The 25226-nt window shown below is 41.5% G+C and overlaps 11 protein-coding genes across 11 annotated transcripts; 4 read left to right on the forward strand and 7 right to left on the reverse strand.

Annotated features, from left to right (window-relative positions):
• Positions 1-212: 212 nt before the first annotated feature.
• EAE97_011019 (uncharacterized protein) lies at positions 213-1791 on the reverse strand (the record flags this gene model as incomplete). Its single annotated transcript, XM_038881534.1, has 2 exons — positions 213-282; positions 371-1791. The coding sequence occupies 2 exons, from the start codon at positions 1789-1791 to the stop codon at positions 213-215; spliced, it is 1491 nt and encodes a 496-aa protein (XP_038727693.1).
• A 1354-nt stretch (positions 1792-3145) lies between these two features.
• EAE97_011020 (uncharacterized protein) lies at positions 3146-4146 on the forward strand (the record flags this gene model as incomplete). Its single annotated transcript, XM_038881535.1, has 3 exons — positions 3146-3355; positions 3416-3601; positions 3655-4146. The coding sequence occupies 3 exons, from the start codon at positions 3146-3148 to the stop codon at positions 4144-4146; spliced, it is 888 nt and encodes a 295-aa protein (XP_038727694.1).
• A 775-nt stretch (positions 4147-4921) lies between these two features.
• Positions 4922-6523, reverse strand: EAE97_011021 (uncharacterized protein; the record flags this gene model as incomplete). The annotated part of the gene is made up of 2 exons (XM_038881536.1): positions 4922-5354; positions 5451-6523. 2 exons carry the CDS (start codon positions 6521-6523, stop codon positions 4922-4924), a joined length of 1506 nt encoding a protein of 501 aa, XP_038727695.1.
• Positions 6524-6581: 58 nt separating this feature from the next.
• Positions 6582-7393, reverse strand: EAE97_011022 (uncharacterized protein; the record flags this gene model as incomplete). The annotated part of the gene is made up of 2 exons (XM_038881537.1): positions 6582-6964; positions 7108-7393. 2 exons carry the CDS (start codon positions 7391-7393, stop codon positions 6582-6584), a joined length of 669 nt encoding a protein of 222 aa, XP_038727696.1.
• Positions 7394-9063: 1670 nt separating this feature from the next.
• Positions 9064-11099, forward strand: EAE97_011023 (uncharacterized protein; the record flags this gene model as incomplete). Its single annotated transcript, XM_038881538.1, has 3 exons — positions 9064-9401; positions 9566-9807; positions 9865-11099. 3 exons carry the CDS (start codon positions 9064-9066, stop codon positions 11097-11099), a joined length of 1815 nt encoding a protein of 604 aa, XP_038727697.1.
• A 1611-nt stretch (positions 11100-12710) lies between these two features.
• On the reverse strand, positions 12711-13869 carry EAE97_011024 (uncharacterized protein; the record flags this gene model as incomplete). The annotated part of the gene is made up of 3 exons (XM_038881539.1): positions 12711-12884; positions 12990-13623; positions 13754-13869. The coding sequence occupies 3 exons, from the start codon at positions 13867-13869 to the stop codon at positions 12711-12713; spliced, it is 924 nt and encodes a 307-aa protein (XP_038727698.1).
• Positions 13870-14531: 662 nt separating this feature from the next.
• On the reverse strand, positions 14532-15408 carry EAE97_011025 (uncharacterized protein; the record flags this gene model as incomplete). Its single annotated transcript, XM_038881540.1, has 6 exons — positions 14532-14540; positions 14795-14848; positions 14901-14994; positions 15146-15199; positions 15251-15327; positions 15391-15408. The coding sequence occupies 6 exons, from the start codon at positions 15406-15408 to the stop codon at positions 14532-14534; spliced, it is 306 nt and encodes a 101-aa protein (XP_038727699.1).
• A 2176-nt stretch (positions 15409-17584) lies between these two features.
• On the forward strand, positions 17585-18187 carry EAE97_011026 (uncharacterized protein; the record flags this gene model as incomplete). Its single annotated transcript, XM_038881541.1, has 1 exon — positions 17585-18187. One exon carries the CDS (start codon positions 17585-17587, stop codon positions 18185-18187), a length of 603 nt encoding a protein of 200 aa, XP_038727700.1.
• Positions 18188-18330: 143 nt separating this feature from the next.
• EAE97_011027 (uncharacterized protein) lies at positions 18331-18513 on the forward strand (the record flags this gene model as incomplete). The annotated part of the gene is made up of 1 exon (XM_038881542.1): positions 18331-18513. The coding sequence occupies one exon, from the start codon at positions 18331-18333 to the stop codon at positions 18511-18513; it is 183 nt and encodes a 60-aa protein (XP_038727701.1).
• A 565-nt stretch (positions 18514-19078) lies between these two features.
• On the reverse strand, positions 19079-21025 carry EAE97_011028 (uncharacterized protein; the record flags this gene model as incomplete). Its single annotated transcript, XM_038881543.1, has 4 exons — positions 19079-19986; positions 20063-20649; positions 20705-20793; positions 20849-21025. The coding sequence occupies 4 exons, from the start codon at positions 21023-21025 to the stop codon at positions 19079-19081; spliced, it is 1761 nt and encodes a 586-aa protein (XP_038727702.1).
• Positions 21026-21481: 456 nt separating this feature from the next.
• On the reverse strand, positions 21482-22087 carry EAE97_011029 (uncharacterized protein; the record flags this gene model as incomplete). The annotated part of the gene is made up of 2 exons (XM_038881544.1): positions 21482-21761; positions 21822-22087. 2 exons carry the CDS (start codon positions 22085-22087, stop codon positions 21482-21484), a joined length of 546 nt encoding a protein of 181 aa, XP_038727703.1.
• Between the last annotated feature and the right edge of the window lie 3139 nt (positions 22088-25226).

Raw genomic sequence — 25226 nt, forward strand, 5'->3', positions numbered from 1 at the left:
GACTAAATATTATATACCCAGTATCAAGACTATCAAATGACACAATTCCAAATACGCATTGAATTTATGCCTACACCTAACGAGATTTGTGACGCCGAACATTCAATTGAAAGAGCACTTTGTCTGCAAATTATTGAAACTTGAATTCGATGAATTTGATCGCTTCAACGATATGTACATTTTTGGGTATATTATTAATTTATTAACTCTATTTACTTTTTTGAAATCTCGTTGCTCATCTCAGTTTTTATACGAGTTATTGTGCCGGCACCTCCATACACCCTATTGGATAGATTAGTATACATTGTAGGATATTCGCACTCTTGTTTTGTTCCACATGGGGATAGTTAAAATGGGGTGGGAGACTTACATCGCTGTGTAAACCTGGGCGACATTTGCACCTGCATTCAAGACCTCTAATGCTTGCTTTCCATTCGTAATGCCACCAGTAGCGAAAATTACTTTCTGATCATTTGTCTTATTGCCCGGGAGAGACTTTGCCTTTTCGGCGATAGTGGAGACAAGACCATTGTCGTTTGATTCAGTAGTGGTGTCTTGTTGTGGTGGTCCTCGGTCGAGTAGAGCTCTATATCTCTTGACCAAAGACAGTGTTCTCTCGAACATTGGTGGTCCGGAAAACCCTCCTTGTTCTTCAAGAACCCTGCGTTCTCTGGATGAAATTCTGATATCGTCTGGGATGAGCTTGTCTCTTCGGTTTGTAGTATTACCCACAATTATACCGTCAACACCACTTCTCCAAACAGCTTCGACAATACCCTCAATTTGCTCGTCTTGATCTTCATCGGGCGATACCTTGACCATAACCCTAGGCTTTGTTTTCCGATCTACGGACTTGGCGGCCCCGACCACTCCTTCTAAGATTCGGGATAATGGCTCAACTTTTTGTAATGTCCTCAAACCAGGGGTGTTTGGGCTACTGACATTGACTACCAAAATATCGGCATATGGAGCCAATCTCTCGACACAGTGAACGTAGTCTCTTTTGACAGCATCAATGTCATCACCATTGGTATTTTTATTCTTGGCAACTTGTACCGCCAATAACTTCCCGTCCAACAAACTTCCTGGAGGAACACCAGCTTCTCCATTCAAGACCATCTTCTCAGCATCTTCACCTACACCCAGCCCATTTTGATATGCGTATAAACGAACCCGTTCCCTCAATCGCATAGCCATATCATCTGCGCCCTTTGAATTAAGTCCATATCGATTAATCAAAGCATTTTGACTCGGTATACGAAAAACTCTAGGTTTTGGGTTTCCATCTTGAGCAAGTGGTGTACATCCGCCGACCTCGACAATTGCAGGACCCAAAGCAAACAAGGCATCTGGAACCTCTGCCAATTTGTCAAGCCCCGCAGATGTACCAACTGGATTTTGTAATTTCTGACCCCATACTTCCACGCTCAAATCTGCCTTATCTGTATTCCCCTCTCTGAAGCTTCGATCGCGGGGATGGAGACCGAATGAGTAGAGCGTTTTGAGAGCTTTAGTTCCTACATGATGGGCCTCTTCGGCATCGGGATATATGGCACGTAATGCGGGAACCACAAGCCATTGGTGAATGCTAGCTCGGGTATCGGTAATGTATAGATAGCCAAAGCCGAGAGCGAGAGCTATCGAGGTTCCAACGAGGAGATTCTTCGATCGGGTAAGAACTGGGGATGTTTCGGTAGTGGTTGATACGAAGCGTTTGGTAGATATACGGGATGGAGAAGAGGAGAGAATTGGTCGCGATGTACGCAGAGTGCGTAAGAGAGGGCTCGACATATCGAATGTCTGTCCGGGTACGAAGGAAATGGAGGGACGGATTGCTTGCTAACGGGGATGTTTAAAAATGTTGTTCTATGCGTAATAATTAATCTGGCTTCGGGTGGGTTGTTATTCCGTTCCGTGCGAAGCTATCCACTTCACTTCAACCCCACGATTTTTGATGTTTATACCACGAGCATGTCAACACAACGGTCATGTTTTCATACATTCGACAGACAGTGTTTCTGTACAGATTTCTCATAGCATCAAGATCTTGCGAATGATCAAGTGCTAGTAGATTCGCATTGCCATTCTAGCCACCATTTGACTGCTGAATACTGACTGTCACGAACCACCTACCCAGTGACATTCGATATCAATTCCAGACCTCGCCATTTCACACTCATTCATTCTATCTTTTATGATTAAGATTATTATGAATTTTATTCCATTCTCTTGCTTAGTCTCTTGGGCGTAAAGGAGTCTAAATGAGATGGAGACAGCAAGATTGTTCCAGACTCTGTCTTGTCACTATTTTGATTGAAGCTTTCAACCATTCTTCTCATTGAACGCTGGCTTTATTTTGTTGAATTGGCTGCAAGATCGGAGGAAAAACGAAGTGATGTATTTTGAAAAGCTCAAGAGCCTACTCTTTTGGCTGGTTTCTCTTAGATAAGTGATATAGAGATGAAATTCGAGGAGAAGTCTCTCCTTATTTACTTCTTCCTTTGACTCCTTCCCCTGCTTCTCTTCTTCGGAAATTCAATTGCGCTTTATTCTGTGTGCTCTCTAATTTACAATTAGGTCCCCCTCTGCTACCTACATATTTGGATCTACTCGAGCATTATTCCTTTCTCTTTCAAGATACGTTCATAGCTTTCATGATTTTTGGCTCACACAAGATGTTTAGCTATGAGTTCTTGTTACTCTTTCATCTATTTTAATACAATCAACGTAATTCAGTATGGTGAATAAAAATTCAGTTTTATGTTGTTTTCATGTATCATGTGAGCCTAGAGTAGAGTTGTTATTGTTTCTTGTCCTGCCTAGTATGTGTGTCCAATACTATTCTTCACACTGCTCATCTAGCTGTGTAAAACTAATCAAAACTCAACTCAACAAAATTTGATATTCACTAATACAACAGCTGGAAGTTCATTGAAACTACCCCGCTCACATTCACTTCTCCCCGTATCACGAGTATCCTTTAAGGACCTGGGAGGCTTTGCTTCGAGAAATCCTCTTCTTGGCTTATTTTATAACACAAATACTTTGAAGTTTCATTCTGTGCAAAAGACCAACTTTTTCAGCATTTTTCATCTCAAACCATTCAAGGCATCAACTCAGGTCATATTAGCTCTCTGGCATCACAATGGAGAACACACCTAAGGAAAAAGTAGAGAATGATCAAATCGCAACGATGGACAAAGATTCAACAATTACGGTTGACATGAACCCAGCTGTGGAAATGTGGATATCAAAGATACACGCACTTACAATGACTCGGTTCGAAAATTTTCAAAAGCTGACAGACATCGATGTTGCAAGGGAGGATGCTCATGTTAAATATCGTATTTTGATTGTGAGTATCAATATATGGCCAGCTTCGAGAATTTCAATGCTAAATATATGTCTCTTTTAGGAGGATAATATGGCCAATTTCAAAAAGGACTTCCCGAATGCTTCAAGAGCTTTGCTGGCTGAGTTTCAGAAAGCGGCTTTTGAAAATACCGTTCTGGACGACTTGAACGTCGCGCGTAAGAAACAAGAAATCGTTTACATTGCTTGTCGTAACGAGCTACGAAAGATGTACAAGATTTTCAATAGAGTTTGTCCATCATTTTCACAATCCCACTAGTATCAACAGCTGACATTGAGTAGCTCTACCCGGAATACATCCCTCAAGACGTTCAAAATCGTAGTATCGTCAGTTTTCCTGCTACTGAATTCGGTAGGATATTAGCATTCTTCCGATCCTGTTCGCCAGAAAATGTTGCCAGGGAAATATTTACACATAAGGCATTGCCGGGCTTCAAAATCTATAGCTGCGAGAAGAGCTTCAACAGAGACGAACTTCCGCCATCATACAGAGCGCAGGTCGAGCGTGCACGACAGTTCCTTGACGACCCGGATCGCTTTATCTCATATGATACCCCAGCAGTCACTGAGAGAATGCGAAACCCCGAACGCAGAAAAGCAAAGGACGTTTTCACTGCTACCATGGAGACTGTCTGGGTTTACGATCCACTCTGCAAGAAGTATGGCCCGCGTCTTGGTCAGCAGGTTTTTCACAAGTACTCAACTGATGAAGATAATGGCTTAAGAAGGAGAATGATGATCTATGTTGAGATTTCAATTGTTGATGTTGAATGATCGAGTACATTCAATTCAAATGGAGGAAGGCTCGGGCAAGACGAAGTTTCATTCTACTCTTCAACAATTCAACACAGTACAGACGAAGGGATCTTACGAAGTTAAACAAATACGGAATACTAGAGTCAGCACTCCCAACAGAGTCGGGATCTCGACTACTCTGCATCGCAGATGAAAATGCTATTTGGGACAAATCTTGCCTTGTTAATACAAAATGCTTTTTTAATACAAATGCTTTAGGATTTACTTTGTTTTTTTGGGAAAGGTATGGTTGGCACAAGATTTCACTTTTGTATTTTTCTTACTTCAGTTGTTTAGGAATAATAATAAATTAAATAAAATGCGGCTGTTTTATGAAATTGTGACATTGTGAACGATGGTAGTGACTGGGCCCTAAAATGGATGCTGTTCCCATGGCTATCTCTATGTTTTGTGGGATGATCGTTTTCTAGCTAGATACATCCATATAAAATCAAGTTATTTGATGTCAAGGCTATTAGTTTTGTGTTTTCCCAAATGTGGTCATTTCCAGTGTTATCTGGAAAGACTTTCACACCAGGTATCTAAGGAATAAAGTGCAGATTGTGTATTATCGTAATCGGTGATCTCTTCCTATCTTCCAATTCCTTTCAATGTTTCCAGCCATTCGACTATATTAAAGTACGAAACAAGAGTTCAGTTTAAATTTTTGGGGCTGGGCGTTACCACCTACGCTGAGTCCAATCGTCCCACCCAGACCAAGCTTTGCGAATCACATCCAGACTATAAAACTTTATTATTTCTTACCCACTTCAAAAGTCTCATCGCTCCATCCAAACCACTTCTCCATCCACTTTCCCATCGCTCCCAACATGATTGCGTCCACAACACGCTCAGGGTGGGGTTTGTGGAAGACTATCTTACCCTGTCTAAACCAAGGCGAGCTAGTATCAGGCTCAAATTGAACGGCCGATCCTCCTGCATCATGGCTTGCTATGAATCCGGCCTCAGCCATGGCATTAACGAGGGAGTCCCAGGGTACTGTTTTGGTGCGCTTCTCAAAATTTCGGGTCGGGAACATGGTTTGGAATATTGCATATGAACTCTTTCTGACAAGTACTTTGGGCGATGACATAAGTGCAGATGTTTCAGGAGTTATGGTCGGCTTACTTATTGTTTCGACAGTGTTCTTTTCGTCATCTGTGTTGGGGAGCTTTCTGGTTTTGATTCTAGAGCGAGTTGGAATGCCAAGTTTCTCTGACTCTTTAGTGCCCCATTGCTCTTAATCGATAAAATTTTCAAAAGCTGCTACCTTTTTCGCATACCTGGCTGCTATCTCTGCGTGGGTTTCAGCACTTCGTTTCTCGATCGCTGCGACGTGTTCTGGGTCACTATCCGCGGATAGTGTTGCGAGATCATGATCTATATCTTCTTGGCAAAATCCCAGACGACGGAGAGTATATTCATGACGGGCTCGAACTTGCACCCATATTTGGCTAAGAGCATTTCTCTGTTGCGCATCAGTATCGAGCCATTGCTGGCTGAGACATATTCCGGTTGGTTTTGGTGTCTCCATAAATTTCTTGGTGGGGTCTGCCAATGACTTTTCAGCCTTGATTCTTTCGCTCTGGCTTTCCCCCATGGGAATATTTTCATCAGGGATCCCGGTCACACGATCGAGATCTCTCAACATGTACTGATCTTCTAGATGTTTTTTGGCGTGGCGCCATCCACGACTATGTTCGAGCTCGACGATATCCTCGGCTTCTCGTTTCTTTGCTCGAGGGCGATGTAATCGGACCATCTCAAGCATTTGATACATTGCTGCAAGGCTAGAGATTGCTGTATGTATAGTTTCATCCAGTCTAGCGAGCTCTTTGAAATTCTTGGTTTCATCGCACTTGGCTAAATGCTCCCCGAGCATAGCAAATATCATTGCAGGCGTAAGAGGAGAAACTTCCTCGAGCTTACAATCGGGGCGCATATCGATTAACAATAATGCCAAGCAAAATTCCAACCTGTCTTTTGAATATTCGGGGTAGGAGACTGTGTCTTTTCGCTGCCAACCAGACAACGTGCCATGATTACTGGAAATGGCGGTCATCTTGTACTCTTGCAAATACATAGGCAATAAAGAACCGAGGTATTTCGAACGCCGGTGGATTTGATCCAGCAACAATGCTTCAAGAGACCCTAACGCTGCATCATAAGCTTTCGATAAAGGCTTGAGTGGATCACGGCTCTCATCCAAAGAAATTTGCAAGCTCTTTAGTTTTTCAACTTCGTCTACAATCCAACCCCAGAACCAGAACATTACTACATCCTGAATGAGTAGAATTGACGATGCGATAATAAACTTATGATAATTCTCAAGCTCTTTCCCTAAGTTACTGGTCATGGCGAGTTTAATATAGCGCCTAGCGTATAAAGGATTGGTCTGTAGAAACCGGAGATGGTCACCCTGGAGAGCTTCTCTTGTCTTGGCGGTATTCAACAGAAAATTGATGTAAAATTGGCGGCGCCGAGAATGACGGGCCCAAATAACAGGAAGCGGCTCCCGGTATGTGATCAAATCGTCCTATCAAGGTCATTGGGCCACATTTGGAGATTTCATTGAATGAGCTTATTTGACTTTCCATAGAAGATCCAATTGTGGAACCAAGAATTCGCCCAACCATGGATCGAAGGAATGAAAGAAGATGTGCTTGTGCTTCGAGGATGAGGATAGCACTTGGAAACCCGACAGATGTCCATCTATGTGCTTCTTCAATTTTCCACTGCGTCAGCGTTCTATATGCCGACCCCGCCAGAATTATACTATTGCTATTGTAATCGAGAGCTAGAGAGCCAATATCCCAATGTTTGTCAAGAATGGAATTATCATACGGAGCCCACTGCTCAGGGGAATATTGGATGCGATTTTGCAACAGACTCAACAACATCACAGGGTTTTCGACTAATCCTTCCCTCGCATAAACCTACTTAGCGTGATGTCTGCGCTGATCCAGTCATCGGGAGGAACTGTAGCCTGAAACGCTTCATTCAGGTGTACAAGAGGCCACCGATGCGGATACAAGTTGGAATCGATATCGCGTAAGAGGCCCTCGCGTTTATTGCGACTCTTCTTCTTCCATCTCTTAATTATGGCATCTCCATTGTTTTGGCATTGTTGTCGCAGATAGACTAGATTTTTACTTATTTCTGTGGCAAATCCCGCAGCCTTCTTTCGAGCTTCAACGTCAGCGAGTGCAAGACTATACGTCGTCATTTTGTGCTTCTGAGCTTCTTGAGACAGAAATTGATGGACATATTCTGAGCATTCGCACGGAGGTTCGAAAGAGTGTCGATAACACTAGAATACTCCTTGACGAAGTGTGTAAATTGGTCGGTACGTAGAATAAGAAAGCTTAGCATGCCAGATTCTGAAGGGAGTTATGTTAGCAGAGATGAGGCAAAATCACAGAGAACGAGCTCACTCTTTCCGTGCTTCGTCGTCATCTTTACGCAGCTCCTTAAGCTTCCAGACCATACTATTGATTTTGAAATCGTTGTCCGATGAAAATGGAATCACCAGAACTACAAAATGCGCTTTTCGGCAAAAGGAAATTTGTTTGTGCTTGAGATAAAAAGTAAAGAAATTTTCAGATAAGTTGGCAAACGAAGTAAACTCGAAGGGATAAATTATCTCTTGTACAGTATTCCAAGCTAATAAAGCATACCGCGAAGAAAGTGAAGTGTGGTAGCAGTAAGGTAAAATGAAAATAAATCAAAGAAATTTGAGGCGAAGATCACTGCCAGGGAAAATAATAGATAGTGAATCATTATCCATCTTATTTGGGGGGGAGTGAACAGGCCGAATTCATCCAAAATATACTGATAAATTGATTGCTAGCATAACGACTGATTTTGAAAGCATGAAAAATCGTTCCTCCAGTATAACATGTAAGATATCTGTGAAGGAGAATGAAAAGAGGCTCAGTTGATTGCGGAAGAGTACTGCTGGGCCATCAATTGCTGCTCGTTTTTTCTTCTTGAAATGCCCTTCTTCTAAACTTCACTAGTAATAGGCCCCCGACCCCAAAAGTGAGTTGGAATGATAGACTACTACATATGTTCATTCATCTAGACTTAATACTTACCTATATTGCTGCAATATCAATATCGAGTTCAAGTGAACAATATCTCATCGTCGTGATGATCAAACACTTTGATATTGAAGAGGACGTTAAGTTTGGTCACGGAAGAATGATCAACCGATTGATGCTTTGTCAGCACAAATCTTGGAACACCAGTGGGTGCACAGACTCACGGGACACTTAAGAGGAAAAGCACAATTTCACACCAAAAAGAGCTATTTTGATAATTCAATTAAAATTCAAAAAATTGATATTTGACTTTGAAATTAAGAATTATTATTCTCAAACATAAGAATTTTATATAATAAGAATTTTATTTCAAAATAAAACAAAATTCAAGTTTATACAATCAATTATATAATATCCCACCAAAAAAAATTGATAGGAAAACATACTATTTGATTTTTAAATTCAATATTTATTTTTAAGATTCAATCTTTATATGTTATATAAATCTTATATTTATAAATCATACATCTTAATTTAAATGATATTAAATAAAATTTGGAATTTTGATTGAGTTTTGAAGTTAATAAATTTGAATGTGAAATTGTGCTTTCCTATCACGTTGTCCCGTGAGTCTGTGCACCTACTAGTGGAACGGACTTAATTGAAGCGAACTTAATTAAGTACGACCTCAGACACCGCTCATTGACCTCAACACAATAATAATTAATCCATACTTAGACAATCTTATACATTAACACCAATGAACAGTTATATCGAAATAACAATCTTACTTACTTCATTTCATCCTACTTGAAACAAAACCAAGATAAGAATTGAAATCCAAAGTATCACGATGGACAATGCCAATATTCAAGTGAAGCATGCTGAATCTACGGACGATGCTAATGATCATTCCAAACCAAAGCATGCCAAACCTATGGATGATGTCAAACTTCGAGTACAGCCTATCGAAACAAACTATGGCAAAGGTGGCTTCCATCCCATACATCTCGAAGATACCTTCAAGCATGATCGTTACAAGGTCATACACAAACTAGGACATGGAGGATTCGCGACGGCATGGCTTGCGCGAGATACGAAACGAGAAAGATATGTTGCCCTAAAAGTTCTTGCAGCACGATTGTCAAGTACTTCAAAAGAGGTTGACATGTTACGTCGGATGAAGTCGAGGCGAGTAAAGTCTTCTTGAATTCAATGAAGAATGTCAATTCGCATTGCGAAACCCAAAGTTTCAACGGAAAATTTCTTATTGGTGCTCTATGTGATTCCGTACTCAAAATCCAGTTTCGCATTCAAGAATTTTGCTTGCGTTGACTAATTTTTCATCGTATCAGTCCCGAGCATGACGGAAGATTTTACGTCATGTCTTTGCTAGATCATTTCACCCACAAGGGCCCAAACGGAGACCATTTATGCTTGGTCTCTGAAGTTGGAGGACCTAGCATCAAACAGTTCAATTCTTGTCCAGGTGAATACAAAGGAAGCCGACGATTGGAAGCGTCTGTGGCAAGGAATGTTTGCTTGCAGGCCATACATGGCTTGAATTATATTCATAGCACCGGTGTCGTTCACGGAGGTTTGCAATGCCATATAAAATTCTTCCTACTGTTCGATCAGCTTACCACAAAATTAGATCTTACCCCTGCCAATATTCTGTTACAGCTTGCCAACATCGATGAGTGGACCGAGGCACAAATCTATGAAAGACTGGGTGTTCCTCAGAAAGAAGAGATCATATATGCTCGCTCCAAGCTTCCAGCAACTGATTCTTCATTTCCGGATTATACCGTTGCCCCAATCAACATGAAGGAGGTAAATCCTAAGTGGATAGCAAATGACATCATAATAATCGATTTTGGTATCGCCTTCCTCCAAACAGTCCCATCGTTTGACCTTGGCACGCCTAAAAGCTATTGTGCACCTGAATTCTTATTTGGTTGTTACAGAAGTGTCGCTTCAGATATATGGGCTTTAGGGTGTACAATTTTTGAAATTCGTACCGGATCTCGGTTGTTCAAATATGATGGCATTCCGAAAAGGGACGAGATGTTAATAGCTGCAGTGAGACTTCTAGGCACATTCCCTGATGAATGGTGGGCTGCTTGGAAAGAAGGTCTAGAATGGTACAAACAACAAACAGAAATTGATGCAAAATCAGCAGGAAATATACTTGATCAAATTTTGCAGACCGGTACACACGATGGTGATGCTCCTCCTCATAGACAAAAGCTTAGAAACGAAGCGTTGGAATTCATCGAGAAATTCAAGGAGCCTCCTCGGGATGACATGCTTGATGGAACAGATGAACTCGTGGAGATGGCAGAGAAGTTGAGAACTAGCGAGGCGGAGGCCATTCTCAAGTCAGTGAATGCTATTGAACGAGAAATATCTGTTTCATGTTCCAACGAAGCAGAAAATGGTTCTGCTGTGGGATTTTTGTCAAACCCAAAAAGTTCCGAAGACAAGAGTTCGGAGTTCCAGAGTTCGAAATCCAAGAGTTCAGATGCTAAAAGCTCGGAGAAGACACCATCTTCAGAGGGACTATCGACAGGCCGATCCCCTAAAAAGAGTTTCACCAAATTTTCCGTACTAGCAGAGAAATCTAAAACGAAAACCTCTGCTAATGTGTCCATTTCAGAAGATAATGAAACTCGGAATATGGCAGCTTCTACTGAAGTCGAACATTGCGGCCCCGAACATTCTCAAAGTAAACTTGAGCCAGCTGGCATCAAGATATCTACTGCTGAAGCAATAATTCTCGAGGATTTACTCCGAAAGACCCTCAGATACCTACCTGAGGAACGAAGCACTGCTCTGGAATTATCGAAACATATTTGGTTCTCTGATATATCCAAAGAAGTCGACTGAGGCCAGCACAAGTTGCATGTTCTGTAAGTTATTCGGAACCCACTCTACTTGCAGGTTTTGTTACAGGTTTTGTGATAAATATATCGCCCATTCGTCCTATCATGAACCCCATAAGACCTCTTGTTCCAGTTACGTCTCATTTATTATTGCTTTTCATTTCCTTCATTCAAAATTTTCATGGTGCACCAAGCTACATTATTCACAATTTACCGACGGCGATCTATAGGGATGTGTCCTGGGTAACGACTATCGCTTGAAAACCAACAAGACGGATTCCCGCACGGAGAAATAGGTCCTGATTACTGCAGACCTTTTAATTATGGCCTTCATCAATGGAATGGATTTTTCATTATCTTCTTTTGTGATCTTAAATGGGAAGAAAAAATTTCTTTGTACGAATGTTTCCTTGCGAAGAAAATGGCTTATGACCTACCTTCTATTGCTAGAATAAAAGTGTAAAATTGTTCAAATGCCCTCGCATGCGCAGTCTATACTGATATATTTTATTCTCGATGCTCCTTTCTAGTTTGAAATCATTTCACTTGTATCTTTTCATGTTTCGCCTCGTTATCTATTTTTCTCCATCTTAAGTACTATTAAATACGTACACCGAATATCGTTTGGTGCTCTATAGCCGACAACATGAGAACAGAAACTGATGATTTCCGTGACTGAAAGGAAAACTTGCTACGTGGGAGATCTTTCCTTCTATTTATAGTTCTTGAGTATTCTACGCTGGGTCTAGCTAGTAACACAATTCACACTTCTGCATGTTGATTACCACACTTCCTCTAACAACATTTGAAATTTGATATCCCAGTGAAGAAATGATACCCTCTGCCATTTGAAACGTCTTTAGATAGAACTAAAACCTTGAAACGAAACGATATGCAATCAAGCCCTGCTAACTCCTAGATGCCTATACTCTACCTTCATGCAAGCCGCATACCGAAGACCCCATCCACTCATACGATAACAAAACCACAAATTCAGCTTCCACTTTCAAGCACACCCCCTGTTTTGACCTAGCTGCAAGCTCAATCCTTAATTGCCATCAAAATGCATCATAGGGATATTGTGATCTCAGCTAGCCGGTAAAAGATGGGGACTAACTTAGCGCGACGGAAAGCTGAAAATATTCATAAACCACCCCTTCATCGTTACATCCATCCTACATCCATCCATAACCTCATCTCCCCCTTTCCTCAAACCCCACACTCAAAACAAAAAGAACACACACATCACACAAGAACTAAATCTTCAATTTATGTTCATTCAACCACTAACCTGAAGTAATCCACAAATTAACAAGATGTTGGAAGAGAGTAAAAATTTAATTCCATCCCATACTTTCTAGAAATGATCCAGATAACTATCTCAAATCCACTTCATAGTTCCATGTGCCCCATATTCCTCGCCTTGCATTTTCGCATCTGTTAACTAACACACAAATAAGCTAATCGAGAGAAGAATATCCAAGAAATGCACTACTTGATGAAAGCAGGCAGACAGGTAGAAGAGCTATGCTAACGCTCGCTTAACATATCATTTAATTTCAAATTTCACTTTCATTTCCTACACCTTTCCCTCGCTTCCTCGTCTCATGTCCAATTACCATTCAACAGCCCACCCGTTCTCTTCCAGAAACTCTTCGATTGCATACTTCAATCCCAGATTGGGTCTTAGATCACTTGGGAGTAAGGGTTCTCTTGTTAGGGGATCGGTACAGCTTCTTTCGAGATGTTGGAGAATACTTGTGCGTTCGTAGGATTGGCCAGTTTTGGTCTGTGAAGGAAGCATGTTAGTATCCTTTTAATGGTGATGATAGATAGGGTCGATGAAGGAAAGCTCAGGCGAGGATATGAAATACGGAAGATGAAAAGAACATACCACAACAGGATCGATCATAACATTAAAACTGATCCCGTCAATCGCCCAATCGGGCATTTCTCTCTTCCTCCCTTCCTTTCCTTGCGTTTCCACAAGTCTGAATACCCTCTCTACCTCCTCAATCTTTTTCTCCCATTCTTCTGTGATTTCTCTAGTATCAATATCCATCGCATCCCCATTCCCTTCCCCATCATATCCTTCCTTTCTTCCCCCCTCCCTCTCCATCTCCTTTCTCATCAACCCCGTCACTTCTCCCAATAAATAACCTCTATCCCTCCTCCTCCTCTCCTCCTTCTTCTCCCATCCCTCCTTTCTACACCTTAGCCCCAGCTCTAAGATAAGCGGCAAACTCTTTCCACTCCCCACTAGTCCCTTCCCTCCAATCGGCATATCCTTTATACAATGTTCTCTCGCCATTTCGGCCGCTTTGAGCGCGGAATCATAATCGCGTAGCGCATGGTATGCTTGTGCGATGTTATAGTATGCTTTCATGTATACGCTATTTATGGGAGCGGAGGAGATAGCTGCGATAGCGGATTCAGAGGAGGCAATTGCTTCGGGGTAGCGGGAAAGTTTGAGGAGAGCTTTGGACTGGTTCGTGTGGAGAATCGGATTGAGGGGATCAAGGGAGATGCTGGGAAATGGCGTGTTAGATGGGGTTATCTGACATGATAAGGTTGGGTGTGTGGACAGTGAGGGGTAGGAAGCAGATGGGTTGAGGGAGTGCGCAAGATAAGGGAAATCAATCAAGAATATAGACTAACGCTTTACTATAAAATTGTTCAGCGGCCTCATAGTTTTTGTTTTGAAAATGATCGTTTCCCTTGTTCTTGAATTCGAGAGCTTTTTTGGGATCGTGAGGTAGATCGGATCCTGCCATGATGCCACTTTGCGGCGGAGACGATGATTGGGCCGACTGTGAGTTCGAGAGTCTGCGACTAAAGCGATATAGACCTAGGACGTATAAACGCTAGGCCGTCCGGCTTATTTACTGAAAAGATGTTTGTTCGATATGCCGGTGTAAATTATTTGTTTGCGTTAATAGATTATGGGGGTTGATTTCAGCCTCGTTACACAAGAGGGCTGTGCTGTTAAGGATATTATTGAAACGTAGTCTGAAGTGAACGAAATGTACTGAAGGATTGTAATACGAGCAAACTTAATGATATTAGTTTGGGATAAGAAGGAAAAGTAGGTGGTGCACAATGAGTGTTGGCATTGAATATTATTGGAGATGGTAAATATTATTGGAGATGGTAAATGTCAGCCTTGCGAGAAGTTGGATTGGTAATTCCAAATTTGGAAGGTTCGAGAACTTCGAGAACAGCCTTGCTATAAACTTCTAGAGCTACCTGAAAACCGAAATCTTATACAATTTTGGGCGGTAAATGTTACATGTAATAAATGGCATGAAAATATGACAAGGGTGAGTGTGAATGTGAAGTCTAATTCAGATAATCTTTTGTACAATTCGATATTTTGTCTACCATGCACTTCTTGTCTTCACTCCATCCTCCCAACCCTGGACCAGCGACACAAAGTTTAAAAAGGCTAGAAGAAAATAATGTCAGCTTGTGGCCGAATGAATGACATGTCATTGGCATGGACTGGTTATTCTGGTCAAGAACTCGGTTCAGGAAAGGAGTCTAGGCGGAAGGAACCGATGTACACTTGTGACATCGGCTTCTTGACGCTATAGATAGCAATTTTATAGCCAAACAATTTGCCATGTCAAGATCTTCTTTCTCCTAGTCCAAGATCCAACTGGCAATTCTAATGGTGTCAAACAAATAAAAATAACGTACGTTGTCGGATGCAGGGACTTCCTTTCTCCAGCGGTCACCAATAATTGGGATTTTCTGTTTAATTGTGAGCCAAAATACCGCAATATACCATCGTATTCCAACTTACAACCATAATGTCGTTTCGTACTCTAGGGATGTCGGAGAAGAAGAAAAGGGCGAAGAATCCAGCTGTAGCACCGAATCCAGCTAAAGTAAGGCCACTGAATGCCAATATTAGCGAGGTTTCCAACTCAATTCTGCCATTCCCATGTAGAGCATGAAACGTATCGTCTGAATCTATATTATCGTAGTTCCAGAATTCACACGGCCCAGCGTATGAACATCGTGCCCGTTTAGAAAAAATCTACATACACCTTGGAAGCTGCCTTTGGGGTCCATCCGGCGATGTTTGGTTGAATCTTGTATCTGCGGGACCATCAGCTTCTGATTTCTTCCTTGAAGAATCGCGCATCGTACTTAGGTCCATAGGGAGATTTGTATGTCGAGTATGAGACAGGTCCCTTTGGAGGAGTGATACCTGTGGAAACGTGGAACTGAAAGCGCAAATCTTGTCAGCAAAATATGCGGAGCGGGTTCCACTGGCAGGAGACACTCACATCGCCGTTGCTGCCCATTTTGAAGAGGAGGATGTGTGGTTGGTAATTCAATGGTAATCTTGGAGGTCGACAATATATTCGTTATTGAGAATGTTAGTCGGCGGTAGCCGGAAGATTTATTATTGGCCTCAGGCATTTTACATAATCATTTTCAGCATCGATGATCTCTCGAGATTTCCAAACCGTCCTCAATTCAAATTTCCAGAACATCTCAGAAAATATGGTTACATTTAGCGTTGTGTTTACTCATCTACAAAATTTTAATATAATTAGAGATCAGAAGTTTTAGAAATGGCTCGAATATATTCTGATATTGTATTTCCGTGCTTCGCTTTATATTACCAGATGGGCGATGTACTTCAATTCTTGCATGTTTGCTGCTGCTTTTCTCCTATCTCAACAAGCGAACATTTGCCTACCTAGGTAGTATCAGTAATGTTTTGAGATTCGCTCCCAAAAACATCCCAGGAGAAGCTACATGTTCGAATGAGAGATTTCCCTCCCATATGCATACCGATATTCATCACCTCGTTGCTATTCATTCACCCCCTGGCCATTATTCTCCTAAAGTCTAAAGATGCAATCGATTTTCTTTAGCGACATATCAGGGTAATATGCTTTGATAGGAGTGTGGTGTAGCTTGACCCTGGTGGCCATGAATCATTGCTTATGTTGACTCGGGATCTCCTCCGTAAGCCTTTGTTGAGTAATAAAAGTCATCTGCAATTTCTATTCAGATTGTTTTCTATTGTATTTTCATGTGATATTTCAGCCAAATTATTTGCGTAGACTATCTATTCTTCACAATACTTCCAATTACCACTAATCCTTTCGCCCGACAAACAAACTTTTACCACTTCGATATATAACTCCCGTATGCCTTATTTTGCCGCGAAGCTTACCTACCTACCTAGGTATTGAACGTGCATTTTGACGTTCTGCGTTGGCCCGAATTCTATATATCGGAAAGTAGGATGAATACTTTCGATGGTTGGCATACTTTCGCAGCTTCCTTACGCTCGGGTCTACAACTGTTGAAAGAGAAAGAAATCCCTCTTTATAATCGTATTGTTCTTTCATTACACTTCATTAGGAATTGTGCTCATAACCACTCTACGGTCCTTTTTGCTCGTACAACGATACTTGTCATTGTTCTCGTCGCATGGATTTAAGGTTAAGAAATATTGACAATTAAAACAATAAACTAATAGTTAATATTTTCCCTAATAAACATACTAACTTCAACCTACCTGGTACGTACCTGACTTTTCAAATCAACGGCTTCTAATTTGTCCCCGCGTTATTACTTTTTATGTCATAAGTAATCGTCTAATCGTCCCGCATAATCTACATGTATCCGGTCGAACGAAACCTATTCCGCTTATTTCCGACTTCGATCATTTTCTCTATTAGGAAAGACCAATTTACGATTTAGTTATCCACGAAATTCAAAAAGTCTGTGCAGTATAAACATATTTACCGTTAGAAAGCAGTCGTTGCTAGACAAGAAACTAATCATGCCGTGTTCCCCTCATTTTCTTTTTGGTTATCCCGTCTCCCATTCCTTGACAAGATAACGAGGGTCTGACATTCAAATCCTATTCAATTTCGTGACTTAAGCCATAAACACAATCAAACAAGGAATACCAGGAAGGAAGTGCAAGAGCCGAGTACACCCGAGGTTCAATCACAACACCAAAAAAAACCGCAAGGTCGACCTCATCAAACATACTTTAATTCATCGAAATCACCCGCGAAGATTAGCATTTTACCATCGAGTTTTACAGCAATTTTACTTCTACAACGAACCTACCAACACATCTGCCACTTCATCGATCATACACACGATTCAGAACAGGAAAGGAATCCACTAAAAACCACCTTGAGACATATCCGCTTGGACGGGTCTAATGTACTTGAGCGGGTCACTACATCAACAACAGCCGCCTCCATACATTATATCGTCCCACGATTTCCCTCCACGCATGAAATACATGATCCACAATCTTCCATCTGATATCTCACAATACCAATAGTCTTGGACTCCTCGAAGGTCGAGCAATAACACGACAGCCACTCGCCTGTCTATAAATACTGATAGATCGTACGGCACACAACGACCTTGAGCCGTCAACATTAACATCATCATTAACATCAACATCAACATCACGTCAGACAACCCACCTCATCCAGAATGCCACCTCCAGCCCAACAATCCCGTCCCTTTCTCTCAACTTTCCTCGCCTCCTTCCGCTCCTCCCAACTCTCCTCTACTCCCATCATAAGCAACAATAGCTCTTCCTCGCACCAAAAGCCTGCTCACGCACATTCACATTCGCAATCCACACCTTCACAACCACGCCAAATAACTACCAGCACAAAATCGAACGCTACATCAAGTGCTCTAAGAGGAATCGATCGAAATCGCGGAACAACCGGCGGAAGTAGTCCTGTGGGAAGCTACGATTCGAGTCCTAGCCCCGCTGCCTCGAGTTATCTGAACCAAAATTCAAATGCGAATCCAAATATATCGAATCCCGCATCTCCAACCTCAAGTTCGAATCAGATTTCAAATCAAAATGCACCGTATCACACAAACAAATATGCAGGCTTCAAAACATCAGCAGATAGAAGAGGAAGCGATAGTAGCTCGGAAGGCTTTCGAGATGTAATGGGCAAGGAGAAATGGTATATTGGGGGACGCACGCAGGGCGGAGAGGAGAGATATTTTCAGCTCGGAGTGATAAAGAGGAGAAGGAGTGGAGGAGAGATGAGTTTGGATCGATTGAGTTTGTGATGGAGTGTGATGTGAGATAAGGAAAGGAAATGGGTATGAAATAAAAATCTCGACGTGGTATGACGCTCAAGGTGTCGCTGATTTCCGAAGATCATTCAACATTCAAAGTAGACTCAGTCACTTGGATGATCTGAACGTTCAAAATGGATGCAAGAAACAAAAGACACCTATTGTTAGTTTACGGTCTGGACGACGAGGAATCTCGTGGGAAACTGCGTATCTTCAGTGAAGCGATGGACGAATGCATCGGGAATCTGGAAAGAAGAATGTTACAATACCACACGAAGACGACGTATACCCCAGCACCACAAGAAGATTGGGAATAGGGTTACTGCTCATGAGCGGGCGTTGGCGATGGGATACGGAAGGGGGCTGGATTATTGGAACCGGATTTGTTACATTATATTACATAGTATTATAAACATATGGAGCAGAATGGAATATGGGGAGTAGGGCGTTGGTGATATTATATCAGAATGGAACTTGCAAGACTCCAACCAGATAAATAAATAGGAACGAAATGAAAAATTAATCCTGAAATGAATACTGTGTATGGATGGGCTGGGAAGTGAGTTAGTAAGTGGGAGAGTGAGTGAGCGCAGGAAACAAGGAAATGCGGGTATGGTCTTGTGAAGCAGGTAGATGAGTGACATGATATAAGATAGTAATATGTCCTTTAAGATTTATCTATATCTATCTTACAACTATATGTACATGCTCCACGACAGCAGCTTACGTTCGCGCTCTAAATCACCGACTGATGATATCACGTAATAACCCGATTTATCCTTGAATTCCTCTTCCAGCGAATCTCTCAAAGTCCTCAAACTTCTCCCCTCTAGCTTCCACACCCCCAAAACTTCAAAAGCACCCACCTCCCTCAAAACATGTCTACCACATAAACCTCTGCACTCTCCCCGGTTCCTGCGTCCACTCAAAGCCCCGATACAAGAATATATACCCTGTAACCCCATTGATCAATAGATACCATATCGTCTCGGCGTATAAACGGATATTGATCTTGGGAGAGGGGGAGAGGGAGGCGGAAATTGCGAGGGTGGGCAAATGTAAACGCAGGAATATGAATGGGAGGATGAAGTAGCGGGGTTCAACGAGGGGGGCGGTGATGAGGGAGAGGGCGGTGGTGAGGAGGAGGAGGAAGAGTGTTGAGAGGGGGGAGGAGGTTGGGGTGGGAGGAGATGAGGGGCTGTGGGGTTTTTTTGGGGTTTCTTTCTTGGTTGGTGATGTGTATTCGGGTGAAGATCCAGAAAGTGTTTTGAAGATTAGAAAGAAGCAGAAGATGTAGATGGGTGCGAGGAGGTAGCGGATGAGAGGATGGCGGAGGATGCTGTATCGGAATACGTAGAAGATGTAGTGACGATTGTCGGCGAGGGTGAATGGATGGATGATGGTGTTGTATTTTATGATTGCGAGGGAGCCGAGGAGAGATGCGAGGATGAGAGAGAAGGTTATGAGGGCCCGGATCTGGGTGTTGAGCGAGGAGGTGAGAAATTTGGATGGGTGGAGAATATTGTCGATTGAGTTCAGGAGAAATGAGAAGAGAGTCGGGATGAGGAGTGGGAATGAGAAGAATGCAATGAAGGGCCAGAGATACAGGAGTTGTGAGAGGTGAATGGTAGCGACGTGGTTTGATTTATCGCCGAGCACAACACCGCCGTTGATGAAGACGAAAGCGCCAAATGTGATGAGGAGTGAGATGTGGGGAATCAATTGGATGAGGATGGTCGGGAGGCGGGTTATAGCGTTCCAGATGATTGAAAGGGGTGTGAGGACGAAATCTGGAGGTTGTTAGCTCTTGTTAACAAGGCGGAAAATATGAATATTGACGGGGAAATCGGAATGTAATGGAATTACCTTCTAGACCAGCAGCATGTAGAGGTGGATCATGTGGATGCTCTGATTTTACAAGCTCACCAACTTCTTTCAGATACTCCACCATTGATGATGCGTGGTGATGTCTCAAGGATGGAGCAGCAGGAAGATACGTCCCTTTCATTGTTCTCACAGCCTCCATCCCCCCTAAAAACACGGCGGCCCAGAAGATGTTCGTCTGCCTCATACAAAGAGCGAATATACCACATAGGTAAAACCATGCAACATTTTTCCACGATTTGTGATTCTTGGATTCTGCTTGCTCAAGGAATTGCTTATATAGGTATAGAACTACACAAGTAGACAGCACATCCGTATAATACAAGCCCGAGAAGAAAAACAGAGGAGGAAATAAGGCAATATTTGCAGCTGTATGTAATGAATCTGCGGATATCAACTTAGGACTTTCATCTGTGCGGTTTTCAGCCCCAGCCCGAATGATGAGATTTCGACATTTCCAAGCAAGCATCATAATGGATGTGAGGGCAATGACATTTGTTGTCCGAAGAAAATGGACATTGCATGTTGTGAATCCAGAGACTATGCTCAAGAAATGGCTCCACCAATATCTAGTTCCTGGTCAGTGATGTTTAGGATAACATATTGCCTGGAAGGAAATCATACAATCCAGGTGGTGTGGTAAGTTTTGGATCCCAGGTACCATAGTTCCATCTACAGTATGCTTGAGCTTGTGGTATATGAAATACTTCATCCTGGATAATATGAGCCAGTGCATCAAATAGAGGTTTTAGATGAAGAGAACCATACCAAATAAGGCTCAGGGACATTTTTGATCACCTGATATTCCCAGAACCCGGCAAGAGAAGCCACAGTCAACGGAACGGCAAGAGCGCTCTTGAGACCTAGTCCTCTCCGTGAACTTGGGTCTGATCTGCCTACGGCAGTGAGAACTCCCACGAGGAGAGTGGAGATAGCACCAGCCATGAGGACACCTTTTGGCGTTTGCGAGATGTGGCTTTAATTTGTCTTATGAAGATGGTGAAGTTCTTGGTATCATAATTGAAACTTGATTATCTGGTCAGATATAATTAGCATAATATGGAAACCAGTACGATATGAAACTCACGACAATATTGGTTGTCGTAAGAAATAACTATGATTTTGGACCCTCGAATTGTTAAAACATCCACCTGCATCCATGGCCCCGGGGATGGATGATATTCAAATTGTGGCAGTGCAAGTGTGGCTGAGCAGCCCACATGGACGAAACATATTGCACACCATTTGTCTTCTTTGGTCATGAATGTGAGTTTAAACATATATTTACTGCAAGCATTCAAGTAACGCAACGGCATTAATCCAACCTGAAAACCCAGAGAGCCCAGCGGCATTCAACTCCCTCATCCAACCGTGTCTGTTTCGTGTTTCACCTGCATTCCATTACCAATTCATCGCCTTTATGCCCGTTGCCGCAAAATTCTTCAGATATCTCAAGCTTAATACCAAGTTCCTGTATCGCTTGCCCAGTGCATCTATTATCCAAAAACAAAGATCCATCGTATTGACATGGCCACCGAGAAGGTCACTGTCTTGATCTAGCATAGCGTCCTGGAATTCGGTGGACAGTCCAAGGATAGTCATTTCCTTTCTCGCATCGACTTTCACTTGCTTTGCAATAGCCACTTGGTCCATTCTCATTTGGACCATGGATATTGCATAGCTATCATAGATACAGAGCGTCAGTGTATTCCTGATGTCTTTTAAAGGTAGAAGTACTTACTCGATGAGAGTGGGATCCCGATCATCACATGCCGTCAGTTTCCTAGGTTTGGAGTTATCTTTCCAGTAATCAAAGATCATCCCCGCTGCCTCGTGTGTCCAACCAATATTCAACAGAGCAGCCATACATAACGTGCTCTCTGGAAGTATGACGGGCGGAAGGGCGGACGCATCAACTGGTACGATGGTGACGAAATATTTGATTGATTGCTTCTTCGCTCGTATCGAGCCTTCTGGAACTTCTCTTTGCTTCTCACAATAACTCATACCTATTTGAAACGGACTTATTAATCGGCGTACACAATTTTTTGCATATACGAGACGTAACTTACTTAAAAAGGCCGGGTTAATTTTCCACTGTCCTTCAAATTCATTTCCCAAGATAATGTTCTTCTGCCTTAGAAATACTACTTCTTCGTTGCTGAGGCTAAAAGATGAAACCCCATCCTCATATGGAGGAAGATGCATATAATCCCACATAGACATGGTCGCCACAAACAGAAGTCTTGTTTGCAAAAGTTGTTTCGGATCCTGGAGATTGGATTCTGGAAAGGAACAAACTCTTCACCTAGGTGATTGAAAGGATTGCACTTGCCTAACATGGGCTCCCAAACATTAAGTTTGGCTATCATCTCCTTCTTTTTTGAACTCATACTCTAATTCCAGGCTTTTTATAGCTCAGATTGAGGTATCTGGGAGCAACTTTTAGGAAGACACATTGCTAAGGAGGAAGATACATACGATCCTCGCACGATGAAAAATCACCTATCGTCTTGATGAGACAAGTTGTCTTCACATAAGAAAAAGCCACTGTTCAAGACTACCAAGTCGGTCCACCAGCTGCTTACGTTTCATATCTCACAGGTTTTTCTGAGCCTCGGAAACCTTAGATTTGGGGTGGACGTCAGATTTTGACTTTTTGAAGCAAGAGGTAGTTAAAAATGACGAGGTAGGATGTTCTTTGATAGCTAGCATTTGAGTCTTTTATCCTATGCGTCGCTCTTCCCCTAGCATTCTGCTTATTATGAAGTCAAATGATAAGTATTTGTTGCGCATCGTGGGCCCCTACAAGATTTTTTGTTTGATGTTTGTCTAATAAGTGCTGGTGGTTGTTAGTTCACTCAGCTGTCTATAGTGCATAGTTCATCAATATCCTTATTATATTTCAACAATCTGGTAGCTTCACAAAATATTTAAGCAAGTACCTTCCAGCACTTGAAATTGAGAACACCTCGTTGTGATGGGCCAAGGCAGAAAGTTCCAATATTAATTCATTGTGAACGAATAGTCAATGGTAGTACAATAATGATACAAATTCAATACCCCCCACAGCAGAAGCGGCAAACAATAATTGTAATGTATAATGGCGGTCTACACAGCGCTAGTAAATAAGAGTTCTCAGAGCGGAGAATCTCATTCTGAGTCGATCAATCTGTCGACCGGCACTGCAGGGAGCAAGCATCATCTTTCTCGTTCTGCAAGTGTATTGAGCCTTTCAAATACTATGAAGTGTGGATCTGCTTCGGTGATGTTAGCAAAACATGAATTGTGTGGTTTGAGTCGGAGCTGACTTGTATTTTTACATGTCGATACAAATGAGATAGTCTCTACAGTGCGAGCGCCGCGAGAACCACCACCATGAGCTAACCAGTAATCATTTCTGGTGCCAATGCAGCCAAGCGCAGATTAATAGCAGGTTCGATAAAACGCACTCCTGACTAGTGTTGGTGATTTTTACTGACTCAAAATATGATGACTTACGAGTCGACCATGCTCCAAGAGCGCTTTGGTGAAGAAAGTCATCTGATGGCAAGTGCATCTTGTGTCTTCGGAAATTATTTTGTATCAGCAGAAGCTTGAATAACCCCGCGTCGGGGATCTTACCGTGAACTTGCTGGCACGAGGAGTTTGGGAAAGTCTTTTACGAGGATCGCCGGCTCATAGAGCCAATGAGCTTCTCCTTGACCGAAAGGTCTGGGTAATCTTATTAAATTCTGTCGTACTGGAAACAGAGCGTTGCAAATACTTGAGAAGTGTTGGTTCATTCGGAATTGGAATTCTCGAAAGAAGAAACTGACAAGGCAAAAAAGATCGAAGACTTGAGCCTAAGATAGTTTTGGAGAAAATTGGAATGAAGAAGATTTAAATTTGTGTGTGAGTGCGAAGTTCCTTTAGTTTTGGAAGGAATTCACTTCTTGCTACAAAGGCAATCTCCGGACTTAATCGATTGATGGAAAGACAATTTGGATAGGACAGCATTGTGTTTTCGGTCTTCGGATAAGGATGCCCAGTGCCAAAGGACAAGACTGAGTGGGAGAACCAGAAGCTAGCTTGTCAATCGATTAGTAGTCACTCCAACAGACACACCAACAGAGCAGAGTGCCTTTGATTCTGTGAATATGAAACACCTTCAATGTACATCTTCCTTGTTATTGAAGATACAGAGGTTTTTCATCACATTAAAATTGGATAAATGACTACTAAAGATCGAAACAAACTGAACAATAAATCTTTGATCTTACAGTTTTTATTTCCCATCACGTCAGGCTCTGTATATCAAATTTATTGAGTTACTAGAACCCATTCTGTACAATCGAGCTTCATTGACAAGCAAGTATGCTCCTTTAAGCCTTGTCATATTAAAAGAACTTGACAAAAGGCTCATCTCTATTCGCGCCTTTCCCTACAAGTGGTGAGCTCCTCTCCTTCCTCAACCGCGATATATAATTAAGTCAACTACCCCACTTTCCGACCACCCCCTCTTTTCAACCACCTCAAAAACCACACTGCTTTGAATAATTATAAAATCTATATTTTGAATAACTCAATAATACTTTAATCAATTAATTTGAAATTTTGATATTATTATAATTGTAATATAAAGAATAAATATATTGAAAATAATATCATAAAAGCTTTTAAAGTAATTACAAATAAAGTAAGTATATAAAAAATTAGCTTGGATTATAGTATTCTATATATTATATTTTATAATTAAATATATAATAAAGTTTTATATTAAAAAGGTATTCAAATACTTTAAAAATTATTTTTAATTTAGAAGAATTGATTAGCAGAATGAATATTAATATAAAAAGCTTTTGGTATTAATTTTATATATTATTAAATTAAAAAGATAGTAGAGTATTTTCTTATTATATAAGAGAAGGATTCTTTATTTGAAAAGAAATGGATATATAGTTTTTTTCAAAGATATTTTAATATTAAAACTAAAAAGTAATATCAAATCGATTCTATATAAATTTTAGGTATTATATCTGATATTATTAAGAAATGATTCTGAAATCTTGTAATCCCTAAAATCAAGATTATTAAATTAGCTAATAAATAGAATATGAATGAAGTAGATATAATGAAAAGTTAGGATTTTAATAAATTAATAATA

Source organism: Botrytis byssoidea (assembly GCF_014898295.1).
Source record: "Botrytis byssoidea strain MUCL 94 chromosome Unknown BBYS_032, whole genome shotgun sequence".
Taxonomy (NCBI): Eukaryota; Fungi; Ascomycota; class Leotiomycetes; order Helotiales; family Sclerotiniaceae; genus Botrytis; species Botrytis byssoidea.